General features: G+C 36.1%; 6 protein-coding genes across 9 annotated transcripts in view; 5 read left to right on the top strand and 1 right to left on the bottom strand.

Moving 5' to 3' along the window:
- The first annotated feature begins 61 nt into the window (after positions 1–61).
- On the top strand, positions 62–3,932 carry LOC133531605 (uncharacterized). The gene is made up of 5 exons (XM_061869921.1): positions 62–355; positions 574–667; positions 1,120–1,293; positions 1,766–1,878; positions 3,837–3,932. Exons 1-5 carry the CDS (start codon positions 230–232, stop codon positions 3,894–3,896), a joined length of 567 nt encoding a protein of 188 aa, XP_061725905.1. The 5' UTR covers positions 62–229; the 3' UTR covers positions 3,897–3,932.
- Positions 3,933–4,214: 282 nt separating this feature from the next.
- LOC133531608 (uncharacterized) lies at positions 4,215–5,586 on the top strand. The gene is made up of 2 exons (XM_061869924.1): positions 4,215–4,377; positions 4,462–5,586. Exons 1-2 carry the CDS (start codon positions 4,374–4,376, stop codon positions 4,857–4,859), a joined length of 402 nt encoding a protein of 133 aa, XP_061725908.1. The 5' UTR covers positions 4,215–4,373; the 3' UTR covers positions 4,860–5,586.
- Positions 5,587–8,686: 3,100 nt separating this feature from the next.
- On the top strand, positions 8,687–9,434 carry LOC133531606 (protein D2-like). Its single transcript, XM_061869922.1, has one exon. The coding sequence runs from the start codon at positions 8,852–8,854 to the stop codon at positions 9,410–9,412; it is 561 nt and encodes a 186-aa protein (XP_061725906.1). The 5' UTR covers positions 8,687–8,851; the 3' UTR covers positions 9,413–9,434.
- A 105-nt stretch (positions 9,435–9,539) lies between these two features.
- LOC133531610 (eukaryotic translation initiation factor eIF1) lies at positions 9,540–10,379 on the top strand. Its single transcript, XM_061869926.1, has one exon. The coding sequence runs from the start codon at positions 9,686–9,688 to the stop codon at positions 10,016–10,018; it is 333 nt and encodes a 110-aa protein (XP_061725910.1). The 5' UTR covers positions 9,540–9,685; the 3' UTR covers positions 10,019–10,379.
- A 961-nt stretch (positions 10,380–11,340) lies between these two features.
- LOC133531597 (BRCA1-associated RING domain protein 1-like) lies at positions 11,341–13,819 on the bottom strand. The gene has a single exon (XM_061869909.1). It carries the CDS (start codon positions 13,528–13,530, stop codon positions 11,980–11,982), a length of 1,551 nt encoding a protein of 516 aa, XP_061725893.1. The 5' UTR covers positions 13,531–13,819; the 3' UTR covers positions 11,341–11,979.
- Positions 13,820–13,961: 142 nt separating this feature from the next.
- LOC133531591 (dynactin subunit 1) overlaps positions 13,962–18,421 on the top strand; it is a 74,679-nt gene continuing 70,219 nt past the window's right edge. For all 4 annotated transcript variants that reach the window (XR_009801561.1, XR_009801560.1, XR_009801559.1 and 1 more), the window contains exons 1-2: positions 13,962–14,114; positions 15,726–15,909. Coding sequence is in view for 1 of the 4 variants with exons in the window: in XM_061869897.1 (XP_061725881.1) it covers positions 15,736–15,909 (174 nt within the window). In the remaining 3 variants the exon portion in view is untranslated. The remainder of the gene's footprint in view (positions 14,115–15,725; positions 15,910–18,421) is intronic.

Genomic DNA, 18,421 nt, shown 5'->3' with positions numbered 1-18,421 from the left:
TAAAAATAACTTCTGTATACGTGTTTCTATTAATATTCTGCTGCTTTATTTCATGCATGGTGTGAAATAATTTATTTCAAATACAGTCAAGATGCCTATTGTATAATATAACATTACTGCCTATAATAAAAAGTAGGTACCTAATAGGATCTAACAGGTAACAGGCAACATTATTACTAAAAAACTGTTTGATCGATGCAGTCATAGCCCTGTAGATGCAGTGTACACAATGGAAGACAACATACTTTCGGTCACTGCCGAGTTTTCGGTTGAGAAAGAGGAAAAAGTTACGGAAACTGAAGAAATCACTGGCAACCGTGAAATTCACGCCAAACTTACATTTACGAAAGAACAGGTGGATGCTTATTTAACATTATCTCACAACTTTGGTAACATTATCCAATCCAATATCACTGCAGGTATAGGGGAGCGTAAACTGAACCTAATTTCATTTCGGTGAAGGGAAACATAAGTACTATATCCCTTATATATCTTGTAAGAGGATGCCTGTTTCCAACAGTAGCTAAGCTGCATTTCGCTTGTACTTACATCTCTTCACCTTATTCATTTCAGGAAAATGATTTGCGTCAGGCGTTTAATTTGTTGGATTACAACGGAGAAGGAAAAATTAACGCTCAAGATTTTCGAGTGGCTGTAAAAGCTCTTGGTATGAATATGATATATTTTCTATCTATGGCACCTTACTGTGCAATCATTTAATTCGTCATAATTTGAACATTGTCGATTGCCTGGTAACCTCATCATACGCATTCGACCACCGAGCCGGTGAATGACCCATTTAGATTGCGACATAATGACTTATATATGAGACCAGAGTCAGCAACATCCACAGTAAAAAGTGGACTTTGCTGACTGCTTCTATGAGACTCGTGTACTCATCTATATGATTGTAATATAAAAGGACTTTTGTGGATATCTTCCTTTACTAACTATTCCATATAAATTATCCATTTGCATAAAATTATGAATTTAGCACACACACACTGCGTTGCCTTTGTTTTCGGAATGTAACCCAAGCGGAACTATTGAATTAAGATTTTTAGGAGAAATGTATATTGCTGAAGCATATTTCTTGCTAATATTTACTAATCCCTCCAGGTTACGAACCAACGGCCGAGGAGCTGCAGCACATGATCAACGGCGTGGACAAGGGTGGCTCCGGAAAACTGAGCTTCGAGAATTTCCAGACGCTGATCATGCGTAAAGTCATGGCACTGGATACTGACGGGGACATCATGAAAAGTTTTCGTCTCTTTGACGTCGATGATTCTGGTAAGAATCTTTTTTCTGACAATAACTAAATAGAAAATATTTTATTGCCATTGTGACAGGGTTCGGACTTCGGAGCTCCCTCAAATTTATCGGTGTGTTATTATATTTGGCAGTTTTACACTACTGACTAAATCAGTCCTCGAAATCTGTTCTGTTCTGCGCATTTATCATCATGATTGTTATGAGTACAAAATGTACAAATATAACTTTATTTAGGTATATAAAACTTTTAAAAAATCGAGAATATTGTGAGACCCAGCGCAAGTTTAGCGATTTTGAATTTTGAACTATCTTTTCTGTTTACATCTAAAAGTATGAGTTCAAAACTCGTGTTGGATTGTACGATCACTTCTTAAAATATAGATACGTACGACAAAGTACTTTGTCCTTATCGATATTTTCAGACGTGACTGTATTTGTACAAGTAAGTGTAACTAACATAATTTTTATTATTATTTTCTTTTCTGTGCAGGATTCATAAGTTTTGAGAACTTGAAGTCGGTCACAGAGATTCTAGGCACATATCTTACGGATGAAGAGATTGAAGAGATGATGGACGATGCCGATAAAGATTACGATGGATTTGTAAGTAATAAATTCTTCAGTTTGTAAGACCTGTAATAAAAGCGGGATATTTCCACATTTACTGGTCTATAATTAAAATGGCCCAACAATATAAATATAGCTTACAATTAATTAATACAAATATAGTTTGGCCCAGAACTGTCTCAATTCAAACATGGACAGAGAGAATCATAATGTCTTACGCTAGTACTAGGACCCTAAAAACTATAATTTTCCTGGTTCGTACTGACTGACAAGTTTTATTATTTATTTTTATTTAAACTTTATTGCACAATATAGCAAATAAAGTACAAATGGCGAACTTAATGCCTCAAGGCATTCTCTACCAGTCAACCATCAGGCTAAACAGAAACAGTAGTACGTGCAGGCATTAAACAATAACAAAACAGAATAAGTAACTTAAAACAAGCAAAGCGATAAATAATATATTCTAACGGTAATAAACTTACATAAATATACTATAATTAAATATACATACATATATATTAATTTATGTACCTAGTGCAAAAAATACTATGACTACGAAGGACAATCAACCAGAGAGCTTGTCGAAAAAGTGCTTGCGTAACATACGCTTAAACGAGAGCTTGGCTTGAGCCTGTCTGATGTTGAGTGGGAGATGGAGATATAATCTGGCAAGTTGTGTTTGCCACATTATATTCTTCGAGTGGAGCTGTTGTTTTCTTGTACAGGCTTTTTAGGTGTATTCCTATTTGTCTCCTCCCCACGTGACCGCCGGTATAAACGAGGCAGGGATATACGGGAATGATTTATATGAAAACACTTCAGTCTTGTACCCAACTAAGCAAGTGTATAGGGATTTAGATGTACTTAACGTTCGTAGTTTGTAGGCTTAATACGCTATCCTACGAGGAGATAGAAGAAATACCGAAGATAAACGCATGGACTAATCTATTCACTTATACACAAACATAATATACCAACATATAAACACCCCCATCACACATACTCAAAACACACACACACACACACACACACACACACACACACACACACACACACACACACACACACACACACACACACGCACGCACACACACCCTTACGGTTACGTAACCTAGATAACATTCCAACGTTTGAGGTCCGAATAACAAACAATGAATATGGTCGAAGAGTATGGAAATGCATTGTACCGCGTATATTGAATAGATTTCCATATGAATTAGTAAGCTCATTAGAAGGTCGAACATGTGGGCAAGTTAGATCTATGATAAAGAAACACATGCTTAAAATGCGAAAATAATGCAAATTTGTATAAAGATGAAGTGTGCTGTATAATTAATTCTACACGCCTAGACTCCTTAACTCAAAAAATCTTTTTAATTAAAAATTAGTACTTAAGCTAAAAAAATGCATGTTTTTTTGGTATGAAATAAACAGATTAATTTTTTTTTGTTACACACCCACCCACACACACGCACGCACGCATGCACACACACGCGCACGCACACACACACACACACACACACACACACACACACACACACACACACACACACACACACACACACACACACACACACACACACACATATATATGCACACACATATACACACACACACATGCTCAACAACAATACAATCAACAATAGTACATAACAACACAACAATAGTATCTCTTATGCCTATTATTTATGCCCATTATCAATCCATGTACTGAAATAAATACTTTACTTTGCTTATTTCCACCTGTGCACGGTGAGAACAAATAGGAATACGCCGTTTTTTTTATTTTTATGATTTTCCTGAGAGCTTGGTTTCCCTAAAGCGTTCCTAGTTACCGCAGTCAGACTTTTCCAATCGCGGTTACGCCTTTAGGATTTTGAATTAAGTAATTTGTGAAGATTAGAACTCGTAATTCTCGTAAAACCTAATTTCCAAATCGGTATTTATTAATTTTATTTTTCAAAATATGTAAATGATATACTTTGTTTTAGGTCTCAGTGCACGAATTCATGAAGATGATCAAGAGTAGTATTGATATTGTGACTCCTTGATCTCATATTACTATTTAATAAAATGTAACATCCAAAGTTCAACCTTTTCATTGCTTGTTTAGTAGCTATTTTAGTTTAGCTCTGGCAACTTTAGTAGAAAAAGATACTTTATAAGGAATACAACAAAATTTGTTTTATTACTTCTTTTAGTCTTTTTGACTTTGTCATATTTATCATACAAAACTTACGACGTCTGATTATTATTTTATTCCCCTTGTTAAATCTTATATATTTTTTTTATCTTAACATTCTGTTAGCACACGAAAGAACCTTTAAAAAATAAACAAGGGCTGAAATGTTGCTACATTTTTGTAGTTTATGTTGTCTATGGCATGGTATGTTGAAAATGTCAAATTGAATTGCCAAAATTAACGACTTTCATTTCCTTGAGAATTTGACTGTTTTTTATTTTTTTTGGCTTACAAATCGAGTAATTACAATATTTTAAGCAATACATTAAAGCTAATCTTTTGAGGAATGGGTACGTACTTGTATAAATAAATAACAAGTGTTGTATACACCAAGAGCATTATGTTTAATTAAATTATAACAATCCAATTTTCAGACGTCGACGAGCTATCATTAGCGGAGAGATGCGAGAATTTAATGACCGCAGTCGTGGAGACACGGAAGCAGTTCGGAAAAAAGTGTATTGACTACCAGCACAAAACTTCTCGTGTGGAAAACCAGTTGCTTCAACTACGTCTGGAGAGTTTCGCTAATTACGAGAAACGGAAGCTCCCGCAGTTCGATATCGATGACATGGCCCTGAACATCGAAGATATCAAAGCGGAGATCATGGAGAAACAGATTAGGATCGAGAATTTGTGTAAAAGACTTAATGATACTCAGGAGGTGTTGTTGCAGGTGCAAAACGATAATATTACGAAGAAAATGCATCAGCCGGTCACGATAGATACGCTTATGGCGCGAGCTAAGGCTAAAAATGGAGGGGAATTGTGAGATACATGCCCATGTAGAGGTAAAACCATCAAGGAGGTATCAGTGTGAAGGAAGAGTACTCCAGTGAAAACTAGACAAGAATTTGTGGTCTGTAGAACCATTATTAATATTGTATGTATGTATAAACTCTTTATTATACTAAACAAATATGACACAGGATAGGCAGTACAAATGCGAACTTATCCCTTTAGGGATTTCTTCTAGTTAACCTTTGACTTGATGAGATTGTGTGTGGACTTACCAAGGACACTTGGCTTTGCCCTTTTTAGCAATTGTGCCTACTTTGAAACCATAATGTATGCACATTTAATGATAAGAAAAAATGTGATATAATTTCATTATTTTTACTTTATCCAACATTTCGACTTTGTTGCACTAGCTATCGTTGTCGTATGGAGGACTGACATCCCAGTAAAATGTCAAGAAAGATAGAGATAACTCTTCAAGTGGCATATGTTGTTTTTGAGTTGAAAGTTAAATGATGTAATCGGTCGGGAGTCGACGGCCAACCACTCCAAGGGTTAAACAATACTAGACCCGTAAGTTGTTGTTGAGATTCAAGATGGCGAAGAAGATTAGGCTGGGTGAAGGAGTCCCGCAATTTGATCGCAAGTTTACCGCAAATCTGTGTAGTAAGGTTGGCAACCCTAGCCAAGAGATAGACACATTTTACCTGCCCTGCTGTTCATTCCTCTAGCCGCCCACCAGGACTCAAACTGCAATGGAATGGAGGACCTTTTTGTAGGTCTTTGGGCAACTGAGGCTATAGGAGATTTAATTTGTTACAGTTAGATTATTATTGACAAGCAACAAAGTCATAGTCTGAATTAGTGAACATTTAAACATTACAATCATTTAAGTATGTCTTCCAAAACTCAATAATACTGTCAGACCAAGATAAGTTGTCAGTGATTTTGTTAGCCCAAACGGTTGCAAGTGTCAAGTAAACATCATAATTTCATAAAAGTTTAACGTTTAAAATAACATGTTCACCGTCTGTCGCTGCCAACTTATCTTGGTTTAACTGTAGAGTGTTATTTGACTACCAGTCAAATTAAATCAGTTTCTTTTTTTTTGAACTGTCATAACAATTTGTAACTATAGGCTGCGGTGACTGCTTACCATCAGGCGGGCCACCGCGTTTGCCACCGTGGTGGTAACTATGGAATTATAGAAACACAAAACAGTCATACAATCAACTTACCTACAATTCATAGTTGTCTATGTTTCTCGATTTATATAGCAAACGACAGAGAGAAATGGAAGAAGCTGGAAGAGGCCTATGTGTCACAAGACATGCTGGACACTAAATCAAGAAAAACTGATAAAACTAATAAACAATTATGTGCAGTTTAGTGTCCAGCAATAAACGCTATAATAATAAATGTTTCTCTATTAACCCTTTATAAGGCAGAGATGATATGGAAACCACTTAGTTAATAAAAATTTATGGAGAAGAACATCCTCTTTTTGATTTAACTATAATGGTATAAAAAAAAAAAAAAAAAATAGCGAATATATCAGGTTTTCTTTCCTCATTCATACTTTTTCGGTCAGTATTTAATTTTAATGTAATTAGTTATTCTATAGTATGTGGTCAATTTATGCACTATGCCTGTCAAGGGAAGCAAGCTATCGTCGTTGTTTACATTGTACTATTACACATTTAAAGTACATTCACATTGTAGTTGCGATTGTCCCGGTAGATCTTATTCTAATTCCTCTATTAAATATTTTTTATAAATAAATAATAAATATTTTTTTTTTTATGTTTCAAATATGTAAAAGAATGTAAATGTTAGTTTAAAATGTGTACCTAGAGTACCTACTTTGACGATCTCATTATGTGTGCATATTTTTGTTTGTATTAATGAAAATTGTGTATTGCTATTGAGAAATAAATAAATCTGAATCTATTATAGGACATTATTACACAAATTGACTAAGTCCCACAGTAAGCTCAATATGACTTGTGTTGAGGGTACTTAGACAACGATATATATAATATATAAATATTTATAAATACTTAAATACATAGAAAACACCCATGACTCAGGAACAAATATCCATGTTCATCACACAAATAAATGCCCTTGCCAGGATTTGAACCCGGGACCATCAGCTTCGTAGGCAGGGTCACTACCCACTAAGCCAAACCGGTCGTCTAGAAACTAGAACTTAGAAATATTAGAAACTAGAAACCCCGATAAAGTCTTTATTGTAATGAATAGATTACTTTTGGCCCTTAGAGTTCGTGTCATCCACGATGACGCGCAGTTTTGACAAATCTAACCTATAATTACATGAAAATACGAGGAAAATCATGCGTCTTCATGAATGGCATGATCTATAGCTGTAGTGAACCAAGTTAGAAATCCTGGGAATCCACTGAATAGTTTTATCCAAATGTTCAAACATTCCCGAATATGAGATACAGATGACGAATCTAGTTAGAATTTAGGACAAAACATATCATTGATTCTTAAAACTTCTTGAATAAATAAAAATATAATATAACACAATAAGCAGTATTACAGAGTAAAAGTAATATATATGTTTTGCAATTAAAATGTCTGTATAAACCTTTTATTTGGTTTTTATTTTTAATAACCATGCAGGAAGGAATACTTTACTTCTTTTGTGGTGCAATATCATAGCCATGGTGATGGTGAATATCCCTACTAATATTATAAATGTCACTGCCTGTTACCAGTTACGACCTCTTCATGTTTAAATAGCTGCACTAATTTACATAAAATTTGGTATGGAGATATTGTGAAGCCTGAAGATAGAGAAATAAGTAAGCATAAAGTGCTCTGTGCTCACTCCGTACATCAGTTTTCTTACCAAAACGCTTATTATTTTCGTAGTCGACATCTAGCGTCAAGTAGCAGATTGTTACTGCTACTTGACAATAGATGTCGCGACGAATTTTAATGCTCAACAATTTTCAGCTAATATTACAAACGGGACTCCATTTCCAACTCCTGCTTGTAATATTAGTTGTAAATTGTTGAGCTATACATTTTTCTTCCATCGTGACATCTAGTGGTAAGTGGCAGCACTGATAAATCCGCCACTTGTCGACTACGACAATAATAAGCGTTTTGGTAATGAAACTGATGTATGGAGTGATCACTCTTTGCTTACTAATTTTTTATGGCTCAAGGATGGACATATAATAGTTTTTATCAATTATCATCACTACACGCCGACGGAGTCGCGAGCAGAAGCTAGTATGATCTATATACCTAAAAACCGATATCCGGGACGCAGTCGCAGTTGAGTTTGTTCAATGTTCTTACTTTATATTGGTCCTACACCAAAAGCATACATAATATAAATTGCTAACTGTATACTGTATGTATTTCCTGTACATTTCTGCCTACATATATCAGTGGGCCTACTGCGAAAACCGAAATTCGCAAATTGCGGGGATCTTTCTCTTTTACTCTCACTAAGACGTAATTAGAGCGACAGAGAAAAATGCCCGCAATTGTCGAACTTCGATTTTCGCGGTTATAGCCCTGACATGAACTTTGTATTTCGCGGTAAATGCGCTGATCAGCTTCTTATGATAATAGGAGTTTGACTTGTATTGCAGAAGCGTTAAGACTTAATTTTGATTGAAACTGCGATCACAAATTTGACTCTGGTAACACTTAAAAGTAAGTTGCCAGATTAGAAAAATGTTTACCATAAACAATTTGATTGTAATGAATGGCTTTCTTTGCAGCTGTGTTTTTGTTTTTAATTTACTTCAATAAAATACAAAGCAAAAATTGGTAAATTTAATTATTTTAATCCATATAGCGTATTATCATTTATTTCATTGGTTATTTTTAACAAGTATTGCAATATTATTTTTCAGTGGTTATATTTATACTCCTTAGTTTTTCTATTCCTTGGTTCCTTAGTAACAAGATAAATAGAATTGACGTGCTTGATTCGACAACTTTCAAAGTTTGATTGTACAATATTAAACGCACAAAATGTCAGATATCCAAGGCATTTTTAAGAAACACTGTGTTTTACCTGATGTAATAAACACAGCGCCTTCTGATTTACTGACCATTCAATACAATAGTGGCGTTAGTGTTGAGACGGGTAAAGAACTAACCCCTACGCAAGTCAAAGAAAAGCCTGAAGTGAAATGGGCAGCTAAAGATACAGAGTATTATCTTCTGGCTATGGTTGATCCAGATGCACCCAGTCGAGAGAAACCGAAGTTTAGAGAGTGGCATCATTGGTTGGTGGGAAATATTCATGGCGGTGACATGAATAAAAGCGAAGTTTTGTCTGATTACATAGGATCAGGCCCTCCAAAAGGCACTGGTCTTCACAGATACGTGTTTTTGATCTTTAAACAGCCTGAAAAGTGTGATTTTGCTAAAATTCCGAAATTGCCAAGTACTTCTGGAAAAAATAGAGGCAACTTCTCTATTGCCAAGTTTGCTCAACAATTTAAGCTTGGTTCTCCTGTTGCTGGGAATTTTTATGTAGCCCAATGGGATGAATATGTACCTAAACTTTATGCAAAACTTAAAGATTAATTTATTCACTTTTCGTAACATACTTCTTAAAAGTTAGTGAATGGTCTTCATTAAATTTATAAGTAAAATTTGGATTGTCTATGGTTTCGATCGATAACAATTTCCGCCTCCGCGTGACATTCTCATTTTTTCGGTCCGCCATTACATTTCTAGAGTTTGCGTAAATTGGTCGTTGCCGTGTGCGATCATTAACCTACATCGGTTATCAGTGACATTTTACGTGCGTCGTGTCGCAGCGTTTCGTTAGAACAAAGAGACTGTACGTTCAATCGTATGTCCATCCAGAATCTCAACACATTCGACCCGTTCGCCGATGCTATCAAAAGCTCGGAAGACGACGTTCAAGATGGATTAGTCCACGTCCGAATCCAGCAGAGGAACGGGCGTAAGACGCTGACTACGGTGCAGGGCCTGTCATCGGAATATGACCTGAAGAAGATCGTGCGGGCATGCAAGAAGGAGTTCGCGTGCAACGGGACCGTGGTCGAGCATCCCGAGTACGGAGAGGTGCTTCAGTTACAAGGCGACCAGCGCGAGAACATTTGCCAGTGGCTCACCAAGTCGGGACTCGTTAAGCCTGAGCAGCTCAAGGTGCACGGCTTCTAAGCTGCGCCGCGGTCGTCCGTCGACCTAACATGTCCGCATCGTGAAATCATCATAGTCCTCTAAATAAAATGAGAACGTGCGCGTTATAACCCTATCGAAAATGTATTTAGAAAGCACCGATGTTTACAGAGAAAATCGAATAACGAGGCTTAGGCCTCCCGCGCCCTGTGCCTTTCTGACTCCCGTGTATAATAAAGTAAATATTTTCGAGCAACGCTCTCGCGTTTCTGGAAAGCTTTAGTTGCAATTGTACGCCGAACGAAATAGTAATAATCACTTTGTTTTTTACGACATTAATACTTATTAAATTGCTGTAATGATTATATGATGTGTCTCAATTAAACATGTTTTTCTAAGAAAACTGGTTTCTTTATTGCCACGGGTACATGGCGAACTAAGATAACGGGACTCCAACGTCGACAATAGCAGGTAATAGTGAAAGTAGGAACGAGAGTTCGCGCCTTTGCGGCAATTGCTAATTGTCACGCGACGCGGACACTGCATATTTTTTGTTGCCATATGACCTACTCTCATTACGAACTGAAATCATTGCAGAGGATTGAAAGTTTACAATTAATTTGCAAGGTGGTTGAATTATTTGAGTAAAAAGAAAATTATGTATAAAAAGATTTATTCAGCTTCCTGTTAGTGGTAAATTATCCATACTTCCTAGTACCTATTTGTTGAGAACGTGCTACCGAGAAAACAATTCATTTGCCTTGTGGCTGACATTGATAATATGACGCATAACGGCTCGGCGGACTTCGCCATATGACTCATTTCTCAATTTAGGAAACCTCGGTAGCCACGGCGAGGACAACGCATCAATCATAGGTTTTGTATCTTTCTAGAATTTATGCTTTCAGCAATAAAATAACATAAGTCATACTCGAGGTCAACAAATCTAATGTCCTGTCGCCTTCACACGATTACCTGAAGAGTGTAACATATTTAGTACAGGAAATAAACTGCGAGTCTAGCAGTTGAATACCAGTTCAGTGGCGGCAAACAAGCGTGCAACCTGCCTAAGGTGTCACAAGAGCGTGGCCGGTATTTAGTATTTTATCTTTACTGAATCCGCGACTATCGACTTTTTCTCCTAGTTACGATTTGTTTTATAACTGATGATAAATTCCACTAACTGGCTAGCATGACGTCATAGGGTATGAAAAGAATGTCATTGACTCGCCAGGCCACATTCCATCGGCATAGACAAATTGCCAATCGGTGGTAGTTAACCAATTTTAATCCTTATTGCAAGTATGTAAGGACTAGTTAAATATATGTGTGTACATTAGGATAGTAAATGTTTCAAAACAAAATCATTTATTGCACATTTATTACAAATAATGGGACTGCAATTTAATTATACACATTATATATACTTAGGCCTTATTATATGTCAATTCTCCGCAAATTTACTGACCCGATTTTGATGAAATTTGGTAACTAGGATAGGATAGGTTTTGAAAATGCACCATCTTACAAGCTTTTATTTAACTTGTTATGTACCTATGTTTGTACGGGTCAAATCTTGCATGATAAATTTGACCCACTTCTCAGTTATCGATGAAGCTAGAAATTTGCATACATATGTAATATGTGACAATGCAATATTATAGTACCATCAACCTGATCTGATGATCGAGACAGGAGGCCATAGGAACTCAGTGATAAAACAACGCAACCTAATTATTAAATTTAATTGGTTGTTAGAATTGTCTTGATGAGTATTATTTGGCTCTGGAAAGAAAAGTACAGTCAGCGATAAAAGCTTGTCGAGAGATAGCAGGATCAATCAAATGAGAGCCGTATCCCAGGTGAGCATGGCCAGTCCTTATTAAAATTATGATTTCAGCTGTTAGTTTTATAGATGAGAAAAAATATTATGCTTGTAGAGGTTTTTTTTAATTAACGTATCAGGTATATTCATATAAATCAAAAAGAAAGCTAATGTGTCTTCACCAAGGTTCACAGAGCTGGTATTTCTCAATGCACTCAATAAGCCAGCCGATGGGCATTGCCTTCAGATGCGCCATGTTATAGAGTGGCTCATACATGTCCTTGTATATTATGTAATGTGAACAATTGTACAGCTTGCCGTCTCTCTGTGCATGATATGGCACCAGTTTCTCCGCTTCTGGTATAGACTCTGGGTTCGGGGCCCGTCTGAGGGCTACTCCTCCTGCATCTGTAACCAGCTTACTTAAAATTGCTTTTGTAACTTCTATTTTATTTGAAATCTTATATTTTGTATTAAAGTTATGGAAGTAAAAGTGACAGCCATTGAAAATTCCAGGCAGGTGCTTATATTTATTGTACCGTGCATTTTTTGGGCCTCTGTATGTAGTTGTACTGACACCGAGCACTTCATACTCTTCGAAGGATGCTAAGTTATCATCAGTAGATGTAGTGACCCATTTTGTAGTTAAAATCCATAGGTTGTTGACAATGCCTTGTAGGACTTCAAGGCTGGAGTCACAGACGCCATCTTCAGCATCAACTATGAGATGTGTTACTTTATTACTGAATTTCTGTTCAATATGGAGGTTGCTGTGACGCTTTGTTAAAGCTTTCAGCTTGTTGGTGATGGCTCGAGACTGTGACACACAATAAACCCTAATATCTTCACAGTCCAGCTCTATCTGCCTCCGAACAAGTTCAAAATCAAAACTATCTTCTGTTATAATTCTTTTCGCAGCAACATCTTGAATTACAGCTCTTAAGTCAGGAGCAGCAAGCATTAGTGGTGTTTCTCCTTTACAGTTTCTAGCATTGATATCAGCTCCATGAGTAACAAGATCTTTTGCAATGTCTATGTGGTGGTACCGAATGGCTTCATGTAAGGGAGTCTCATTGCCCTGCCCAGGGACATTGACAAGTGTATTGTGCCGAAGTAAAAGCCTAACCAAGTCCTGCCGTCCATTCTGCACCACCTCATGCAGCGGAGTCCATCCTGCATTATCTTTAGTATTGGTACTTGCCCCTTCACTCAACAGTTTGGCTACTCTATCAGCTTTTCCCATTCTACAGGCGATGTGTAATGCTGTCTCACCTTTGTGGTTTCTTTTCTCGACTATTTTACTTGCCTTAGAAATATTTGAAGCTAAGGATAATGACGAATTATTTAAAATATCTTTGAGCGCTTTAGCATTAGGTAAAGGCGTGTCAGACAAAGGTTCAGTCTTAGCGACCACGTCGGGCGATTTGTCGATAGAATCAACAGAATCGCAAGTATTATTTTCCTTGAAATGCTCGAACATTACCGACAAGTTCTTCGCGGCGTGAACTGCACCATTTAATTTGTCATCCGAGCAAGTTGTACAGCCTACTAGAGACGCTTTACACTTCGGACAATGAGACATATTTGGAAAATGCTCAGAGCAGATCAAATGGAAACATTTACTTAGCGTAACCGGATTTTTGCAAAACTGATGGCATTCCACACAGAATAAACACTTATTCATATCGTCCAGAGCTTTTAACAAATTGTTATATTCTGATTTAGGCATTTCTAACACTATGTTACAGTTTTGTACTATTATAGTTATAAAACTTTGCTTATTTGAGCGGGAAAATTCACACTTCACAGTAGATTGAATTGAATGAAACAAAACAAGAAGAAAGAAGACTAACCATAGACTGACAGTGAGAGAGGGCCAACGGCGATATCGAAATTTTGTAATCTGCTTCTCTATCACTCTTGATAATTCGAGCGATAGAAGAATAAAATAGATGATAGAATTTCCATGTTCGTTTTTCGCGGTAGGGCCTCAGAATTTGCTGGAAAAAACTAAAAACAAAACATTGCACCATTATTTATTTTGTTTCCTTCATCGTTTCCCCTAAAAAGCTGTTGCTGATTACCAAAGCTGATTACTAAACAAATAAAGATTAGTTTTCTATTCTGTGCAATAACGAAACGTTTCACCGTCACAAAATTTGACGTATATAGACTTGACATTTCTCAATTTGCTAAATGTTCAATTTCGTCAATACTTTCGTGTATTATTGTTACTGAATTTTGTTAATAAACGTGAAACATGTTTTAATCTTGAACCATCTGCACAATTATATCCTCGTGAATTACGCACAGGTATGTAGACTGTCCTTTTACAGTTATGAGCGGTCATAGACAGTATGTAGTAATAGTATTACTCATATGTTCGTTTTTTTTACTAGTTAGATTTAATTTATTATAATTCCTGTACGATATATAAAGTCATGTTAGAAATGATTACGTATGCAATCATTAACTGCTTATGACATTACTAGAGAGAGCAAAAACCATGGGCATGTTTTTGAAGTTTTTCTGTGTAAAAATTCATACTTCTAAACTCCTATTATTGAAAACATTCCTTCGTGCATATATTTAACTAGAAATTTTCTTAAAAATTATGCCAAAAACTTCAAAATCGTGCATTTTTTACTTACTAGCTAAATTAGCAATGCTAATAATATAATGTTAAACATTAAACCATCTTTACATTGGGGTGGATGTTTTTTGTTAGTATTCTTATTCCTTTGTTATCATTCCCATAGAGCCAATATAGTTATGAGGTTATTATGCAAAATATCAGCTTACTATCTTCAAAACATTAAATACCTGATACATGTTCAATAAATTAGATATGCTATTTTGAATAAACTTGGCTTACTTTCGTTAATACTTGGCGCCGTTCGTTGGAGCAAGAGTTGGGTGTATTGGGGATGGGGTGGGAGGAGGTTACCCAAGCTGCCCAGGACTGGAGTCAGTGGAAGAACATGGTTCAAACCCTACACCCTAGCAGGGGGTAACAGGGTGAAAAGAAAAAGAAGACTGAATAAATAAGAATAAAGCAAAATGTATAGTAAAATAACAGGTAAACCTGTTATATTACTATAAATGTTGCTATACTTTTTTTACAACAACCGGTCTGGCCTAGTGGGTTCAAGTCCCAGTAAGAGTATTTATTTTTGTGATGAACACATATATTTGCTCCGAGTCTTGGGTGTTTTCTATATTTTTATGCATTTATATATATATCATTGGCTGGGTACCCACAACACAAGCTTAGTTAATCTATGTAAGAACAAGATTGCCCTATAATATTTATTAACTTTTTATGTCACTGCAAATATAAACACTAAACACTCATTTAAACTTTTACGATTTTTACACATTATTAACTAACACAAATGGGATTTTATTATAGCCTTTTTGTCATGACACCCAAATGCTGTGTAAACAAATAAACCTCACTGAACTTCATTTTTTTTATTATAGGACAAATTGACCAAGTCCCACAGTAAGCTCAATAAGGCTTGTGTTGAGGGTACTTAGACAACGATATATATAATATATAAATATTTATAAATACTTAAATACATAGATAACACCCATGACTCAGGAACAAATATCCATGCTCATCACACAAATAAATGCCCTTACCAGGATTTGAACCCGGGACCATCGGCTTCGCAGGCAGGGTCACTACCCACTGGGCTAAACTGGTCGTCTAATATTAAGTTTTATATTTACCTCCGACGTTTCGACAACAGTGTCCTTCACGACCACGGGGACAATGCCATCCTCGAAACGTCAGAGGTGAATTTAAAACTTAATACGCGATTAAATCCCGTTTGTGTTAGTTAATACAACTGCACATGTGTATTGATTTGTGAAGGAGCCCTTGAGGCCTACATAATATTTTTTTGTATTTTTCAGTTGATACAAGATGTCTGAGAAGCTAACACTAGGGCAGCGGGTGAAGGTGGTGGGCAAGGATGTGAAGGGCTCCGTGGCTTACGTGGGGCACCCCACCTTCGCCACTGGCAAATGGATCGGGGTCATCCTGGACGAGCCCAAAGGGAAGAACAACGGCACCGTCCGGGGACATGCCTACTTCACTGTGAGCTGATTTAAATTAAATAAGCCTTTTTTTACAGTCCGTTAATTTCAAGGGTGCATTCCTGAGCTTAAATTAAGTAACTCTCCAAGAAACAGGTCCTCTAATGAACTCCATTTCGGATAAATCAATGATTTATTTTTATCTAATAAGACGCCTACGTACCCTTGCCTTAGGGCCTGTTTACATATTGACTAGTGTTTAGTATGAGTTTATACATGTGTACTAAATACAAGTACTATCTTGAAGATCGATATTCGAAATGTCATTGATATGTAATAGTTCTCAATTGTTTGGTGGATTTTGATATAATGTCCGTGGTACAACAACGCTGTTTTTTTTTTTTTTTTTTAAAGTATGTTGTACAAATACACTATACTTAAATAATGTATTTAATAAATATCAACCATTATATGGTTTTTAGCTATTTATACAGTTAAGGCAGTGTGATAAATGAAGCGTAGATACTAAACTTGGACAATAGTGATCAGTTGCACTCCGCTTTTAGTGCGATTACTGAGTGTGCCCGACCGTCGAAATACCGGATTACCGAGATTTCACTGTATATAATTTATATATTAGTTATTTCTGAGCCATAGGCCATAGGTATATTAATAAAATACATAATATGAAATATAAACTATTATTGAGTAACTATATTCTAGGGAATAATATAAATTGTTACTCCCTAGAGAGGATAGGGTCAGGGAGTAATAAGCATAATTCCCCGGAGCCTGCACCGGCATGACTCTGTGCCTGCATGACTCCTCTATCAGCAAGTAAAAAAAAACTCTTAAGAACTCATGAATACTGATGTGCAATCAGAATGTTTCCAAAATTGCGAAATTTCCACTTGGAATATTTTTTTTATACTACCTACGTCGGTGGCAAAAAAGCATACAGCCTGATGGTGAGCAGTCTCCGTAGCCTATGGATGCCTGCAACTCCACAGATGTTACATGCACGTTGCCAACCAACACTGCATCCTCGTCGAGCTTTGGCAACCTTACTCACCAGCAGGAACACAATACTATGAGTAGGGTTTTTCTCATATTTTTGTGTAGGAATAGTATTGTAATTTTACTGGAAATAGTAAAATTACAATACGATTAAAATTTCCTTTGTATCCTGTGTAATTTTCGTGAATTTTATAAGAACTTTCCAACTTTTTGGAAACTGTCTGCAACTTGTACATATATGAACATGTTACATGTCACAAAAAACTATATTATTCCTAAATAACGTTTTTGTTTTGTCAATTACAATAAGTAATATAATCTTTATTTACATAATACATATATACAGAGGTATTTCTATAGCTAGCTTAAATCTAAAATAGGCCCTTGAGGCATTGTACCAAGGATGCCGGCGGTATTTCCTCGTTGTATCGCAATGCTGATACGGTGTGCGAGGAAGCCGCCAGCTCTTCGTTCACCAGTTACGTCAACCAGACGTTTCACGATTTCTGCAAAACACTTGTGCGCGCTGGGACCCCATGGACCTAGAGTTTGGTTTTTGATTGAAAATTCAATTTTTTTTTTTCTTATTACAATAGATTAAATTGAAATAAATAAAAAATCGGTTACAAAAAGAATGAAATTTCATTTATTCAGTGTAAAATAGTAGGTAGTTTTATATTGTATTAGTATTTTTTTCCTGAAGGTAGTTTCACATTTGTGCAAAACAGACGCGTGCTATCATTTTTATAATTCGACAAATAATTTGTAGTGAAAAAATAAAAGTAGTTCATAGTGAAATGTAAAGGAAATCTTACGTCAAATATATTGAGTGGAACAATTAAAAAAATAGTGTTAATAATGAGTTTAGGACAGATAAAACCCTTTGACTTAACGTCCAATTGGGCGCATTATATCGACCGTTTAGAACAATTTCTTATTCTAAACAAAATACCAAAAAAACTCAAAGTCCCAGCCTTAGTAACGTTAATGGGTAAAGATGCATATAACTTGTTAGTTCAGTTGTGTTTACCAAAAAGTCCCATGACAAAAACATTTAAGAAACTTGTAAAAATCATGAAGAAACATTTAGACACAGCTATAAAGCTAAAAGAGCGGAAATTTAGACAACGCATACAAAAACCAAATGAATCTATCATGGATTTCGCAACAGTTTTGAGAAAATTAGCAAAAAATTGTGACAGTAATGATATTGACAGTATTCTATGTGACCAATTTGTGTTTGGACTAGTTGACGATGATATCAGACGAGGACTTCTTAAAGAAGAGAAATTAACGTTTACTACGGCTTTAAAGTTGGCGCTTAAAATGGAGAAATGTGAAAGAGTGTCGAGAGAATCCCATGCATTTAATGAAACAGAGACTTCGCAAGAAGATACAAGTGTTGAATGCTTATGTATAGATCAGTGTAATAGTATGACTGGTCCAGAAACATCTTTTCAGAGCGAAGAAAATAAAAAAGTAATCGCTCTAAGCAAATTTAGTGTTTCGGTACTTCCTAATATTTCAACACCAAGTGATACTCCAGGTTCTGAACC

The sequence above is a fragment of the Cydia pomonella genome, chromosome 25 (assembly GCF_033807575.1).
Source record: "Cydia pomonella isolate Wapato2018A chromosome 25, ilCydPomo1, whole genome shotgun sequence".
In the NCBI taxonomy this organism is placed as follows: domain Eukaryota; kingdom Metazoa; phylum Arthropoda; class Insecta; order Lepidoptera; family Tortricidae; genus Cydia; species Cydia pomonella.
Note: the sequence above shows the minus strand (reverse complement) of the source record. Positions and strands in the feature narration are given on the sequence as shown.